Below are 4,935 nucleotides of genomic sequence, written 5' to 3' on the forward strand. Positions count from 1 at the left end.
ATGGATTGTCACGTCGTTTTTACTGGACAAAGAAAAAGTTTAATATTGTATTTAACAGGTCAATAAGGACTTCATGTCTCTAGAATGCTAAAAAATAACATCAATGACTTTTTAAATCAAAATATGATTGTGAGATCTCAATGGCATTTTCTCTAATATCAAATACTATGTTCAATGGAATTCTTGATTGTTATTCCAGAAACAAATTTTTTAACTTATATATCATCTAATTACCGATAGAAAAATATAAGTCGATTATAATTATCGCAAAAAAGTAAAATGCATTCTTTTTTTTTTTTTGTAGAATTTATAAACTCCATTACTCTTGACATAATTTGTACTCGTGTGTGTCTATATATATATATATATATATATATATATATATATATATATATATATATATATATATATATATATATATATATATATATATATATATATATATATATATATATATATCTCAAAAGAAAGCTTACAACTCTCATAACTTAATTGATGAAACAAAAACTCACATCTTTTAGTTCTATTAGAAATTAGTTGAGATGTCTTTGTGGGTTTCCTATATATTTCAAAATGCAATTTTGATCTAACTCCTCCAAGTCTCCGACATGGTGCGGTGGTCAGCGGTGTAAAAAGGAGCACCTCCTTACGATCAAGGTGCGGAAGGAGGTTTAGAGTGTACGCAATGTCTCAAAAGCTTGATAATATCCCCATTAGAGTCATCTGGAAGTGGCCTGATGGTGAAGTAAGTCTGCAGAAAACTAGTGAAAAGAATAGCTGTAGCCACCAACAAAGCCACTGTCTTCCATGGACTGCTAAAGTAGACGTTAATCAGCTCTGCCGCCCACGTCTTATACTTGTTAGTACAATGCTTCTCAATACCTCTTCGGAGTTGGTTAAACATGTAGAGATTCACTGCCGGCGCCTCAATCTCATCGTACATCTTCACCACTTCTTCATCTCTACCAAGACTATGAAGCAATATGTTGTTGTTTCTTAACTCCTTTACATCATCATGATGGATAACTAGTGATTTCATTACTCGGATATAAGTCGAAACTCGAAAGTCATTAGGATTATGAGGGCACATCTCGTAAGCAATCATGTTAAGGTAAATAGCTTTTGAATTTGAGTACACCGCTCGACGTACAAGCTCAAGCTCACCATAGCAACAACGTGAATGAAACTTTATGTCTTCGTTGGAAGACTCATCGTAACTACATTTCACAAAAATCCCTTTAGCTTTGAGTTCCATAACTGATGCAAACGATCGATTTCTCTTTACATAATTCCAGTCTTCATCAGCATCAACCTCGATCTTTTTCCTCCATCTTCTCCACATGCCCGAATTAATCGAACCAAGACCAAAAGAGGAGGAAAGCGAGATGAAATAGGACCTATAAAGTTCGAGAAGATGAAGTGGTTGCTTATTTTCAAGTACCTTTTCTTCCCTTGTGGTGATTTCACCATAGTTCAAGTAGTTAAAGAACCCATTTAAGATCCTTTCACCTCTATCAACCGGGAATCGCAAATCCAACAACACTTGGAGCACTACAAACGGGATTTGGTTCTCGAGCAATAAAACGTCACGAGATACGTGTGCGAAGCCTAGTGCTCCTAAATACTCATTATTTAGCATTAACTTATTGTTTCGGCAAGCAACACACTCTATAAAGAACAAAACGAAACAACCATCATGCAACATCATTCGATTAAACTGCTCATCGTTGTATTCATCTGTAGAACCATCGATATAGCACTTTCTAGCATCGTGTACAACCTCGAACACCTTGTTGTATAACGAATCCGTGGTTTTTTCGCAGCTCAAGCGATATTCCTCGAGGGTTATGAGCTTGTATTTCTCGGCTGCAGCGAGGTCGTCTCGTTTATGGTGGTAAGGACCAAGCGAAACCACCGCTGGCGCGTAGTATTGGCGGTTTCTTCCACCTTTTTCGCCTTTTAAGAGCAGTGGAGGTACTTTCTCCATTTTTCGTTTGCGTTCTGGACGTTGGGTTGTCTCGTTACCTTGAATGCTAACTTCCCACTCCCGGACAATGGTGTCATTAAGTTTGTTGGCCGGTTGCGGTTGATTGCCACGTATTTCAATTTTTACATCTTCACTTTCGGACATCTCCGTCTCCATAGGTTTTGAAAGCGTCTTTCTGTTTCTGATGTGGAATTGAAAGTATAAGTTTATGGTATATAAACGATAACTATTTTTTTTCAACAGTATGCTTTTTTCTTTACAAAGAATATTTCTTTTTCAGCAAAGAAGATACTTAATTGTTTATATATTAAATAAAAATCAACTATCAGCCATAGTAAAAATAAATAAATAAGTTCTGATTTAGGCTATATAATTTCATTATTTGATTATAAAATTATAATATAAGCGTTAAACTTTGATTTTAAAATTAGACTTTGTAATAAACTTGACTAAAATTATAATTTTGCTAATGAGATAGGTGATAAAATATTGCTGAGTTTGTCGTTATATATTCTAAGTAGACACGTCTAACAAACTTTGTTTAAATAACCATACAAACACCTTAATGATGACTTAGTTTGTCGTTATATGTTCTACATATATGACATCAGAATTTAATTATTTATATATACGATAACTTTTCTAGCTGTAATCCGTTTTATTAGTCTCACATTAAGATTTCCCGATTTTTATAGTTTATATCCCATGTCATGCCTAAATAACGTAGGGGTTCAAACATGAAGGTCTTTCTTATGGCTTGTTACAGTGATATGATGCACAGGATCGAGCTGTTAAAAGTTTTTGGTTATCTTGAGTTCTTGTGGCTTCCTAATTAGTTGTGGATCCAAATTCCAACAGTGGTCCATTTCCCTAAAATTTTAGTCTATATTTTTTCTTGCATCTTAATAAATCCAGGTAATTTTTTCTGTGTACAATAGACATCCTTTAAAACAAAACTATGAGTTCCTACAATAAAACTAATATATATATATATATATATATATATATATATATATATATATATATATATATATTACTATTACTATTACTATCCACCATGCATATGAATACACGCATCACTAGAAATACAGCATTAACGCGATGATACAACCGTTAATTAGGGCCTAGGCGATAATCGATCTCTACAAGCATGAACATGTAGTTTTCTCCACTTAATAAACATATATGCAGAATTTCTAGATACATAAATACATACAAAGAGAGTGAAAGGGAGTAAGAAAGAAAGAGAAAAGGCTATATCTATACCTTTGTTTTTCTGTTGAAGACATAACTTGTTTTGTTACTTGAAATGATGGAGTCATAAATAAAACCCTTAAGATGCTTAATATATAATAGCCAAAAGTGGAGCCTGCATAAGTTCAGAGAATAATTAATTTGCTTCATACTTTCAACTTAGCATCTATCTTCTAGCATCAATCTTACTCCTTTTGCTTGCTTTATATATATATATATATATATATATATATATATATATATATATATATATATATATATATATATATATATATATATATATATATATATATATAAAAGCGGATTGGGAAAAAGGATAAGAAAAGTGCACCAGGAATAGCAAGGAATTTAGCAAGTCACACCAAGAATGGTATTCTACTTTGACTGCACAGAAAGCATTGATGTTTTGGGTAATTAGGAGGGAATAAAGTGGGTTTTTAGTTAATTTTTAATAAATATTTCAAGGTTTCAAGCGCCCTGATCACTCGATCTTTTTTGGCCTATATACATGTACAGCAACACCCATTAGCTTGTCTTAATCAGTTAATTGGTTATTATTTGTTCTCTTCTTTTTTGCCAGCACACAACAAATGAACATGGACTTCAGATTCTCCATGCCGCTTCTTCAGCATGACATATGTATTTGAAATCATGAAACCGATCTGAAAGGAGATAAGTGGGGAATCTGGGTAATTTTAGTGGAAAATGATCAACCAAAAGTAATAAATCTTAACAATTCTGTTTGTTCCCTTTACGTTAACTATTGTATCAGGTTTGGATTTGATTTTTCAAGTGGTGGTTGCCATTTTTTTTAACGGGGAAGGTGGTGGTGGTAGGACCACATATCTATAAATCACATTAGTTCATTTTCTTTAATTAATAAATAATAAATAAATAATAAGAAAATAAAAGATAAAACGACATTCATGTCTATCACAGAAAAAAAAAACGCAACAAAGTTGTCCGAATGCAAAAAGAAAATGATCGCCAACGCATGATTTTGATAGGACACAAAGATGATTTTAATAATTTACTCTTAGTCTACTTAAATGCAAGGTTTTGTAAACGGACCAAAGATCGCCGGTCTTCTTACTTCTTACTGGTTCGATAGTTCAACTGGTCGGACAAGTCTCAAAAACTAGAAATACGGGATGTTGTCATAGCTACATTATTATTAGTTTTAATCTTAAATATTACTAAAAGAGAAACCTTATGACATCATCTTAAATAATCTGGACCATTGATTGTATTTCAATCTTATTTTTTCCACCCTTAGATCAAATTGCTGACATCATCTTCCCCATATGAAATGTATTTAATTCCAATAAATGTTTTCTAATCTTCAATCAATAACTTCCATTCGTTGAAATGGAATGTATTTAATTCCAATTAAAGCTTTCTATATTTTACATCTTGAATTTTCAGTTATGAAAATTTTAATATGGTTAATTTTAAAAACATATTACTAGCAAATCATTTCAATCAAGGTTTAATATCAACCAGTAATATAAATCCGTTTATATTAGTAAACCATTAATATAAAATCTTTTTTTATTAGGAAATCATTAATACCGAAAAATTATATTCAAATTATCACATACATATACGATTCATCATTGAATCCACGACTCACATTTATTTTCAATCGTTTCTTTTCTTCAAACCTTCTCCTACAACATCGTTAATATTGCTTA

General features: G+C 32.0%; 1 protein-coding gene across 1 annotated transcript; it reads right to left on the reverse strand.

The window, feature by feature from the left end:
• Nucleotides 1-492: 492 nt before the first annotated feature.
• Nucleotides 493-3,391, reverse strand: LOC145070667 (UPF0481 protein At3g47200-like). Its single transcript, XM_079017617.1, has 2 exons — nt 3,254-3,391; nt 493-2,168 (listed from the first exon to the last, which is right to left on the reverse strand). Exons 1-2 carry the CDS (start codon nt 3,307-3,309, stop codon nt 653-655), a joined length of 1,572 nt encoding a protein of 523 aa, XP_078873743.1. The 5' UTR covers nt 3,310-3,391; the 3' UTR covers nt 493-652.
• Between the last annotated feature and the right edge of the window lie 1,544 nt (nt 3,392-4,935).

Source organism: Lactuca serriola, chromosome 8, assembly GCF_051521515.1.
Source record: "Lactuca serriola cultivar US96UC23 chromosome 8, Lser_US96UC23_V15, whole genome shotgun sequence".
In the NCBI taxonomy this organism is placed as follows: domain Eukaryota; kingdom Viridiplantae; phylum Streptophyta; class Magnoliopsida; order Asterales; family Asteraceae; genus Lactuca; species Lactuca serriola.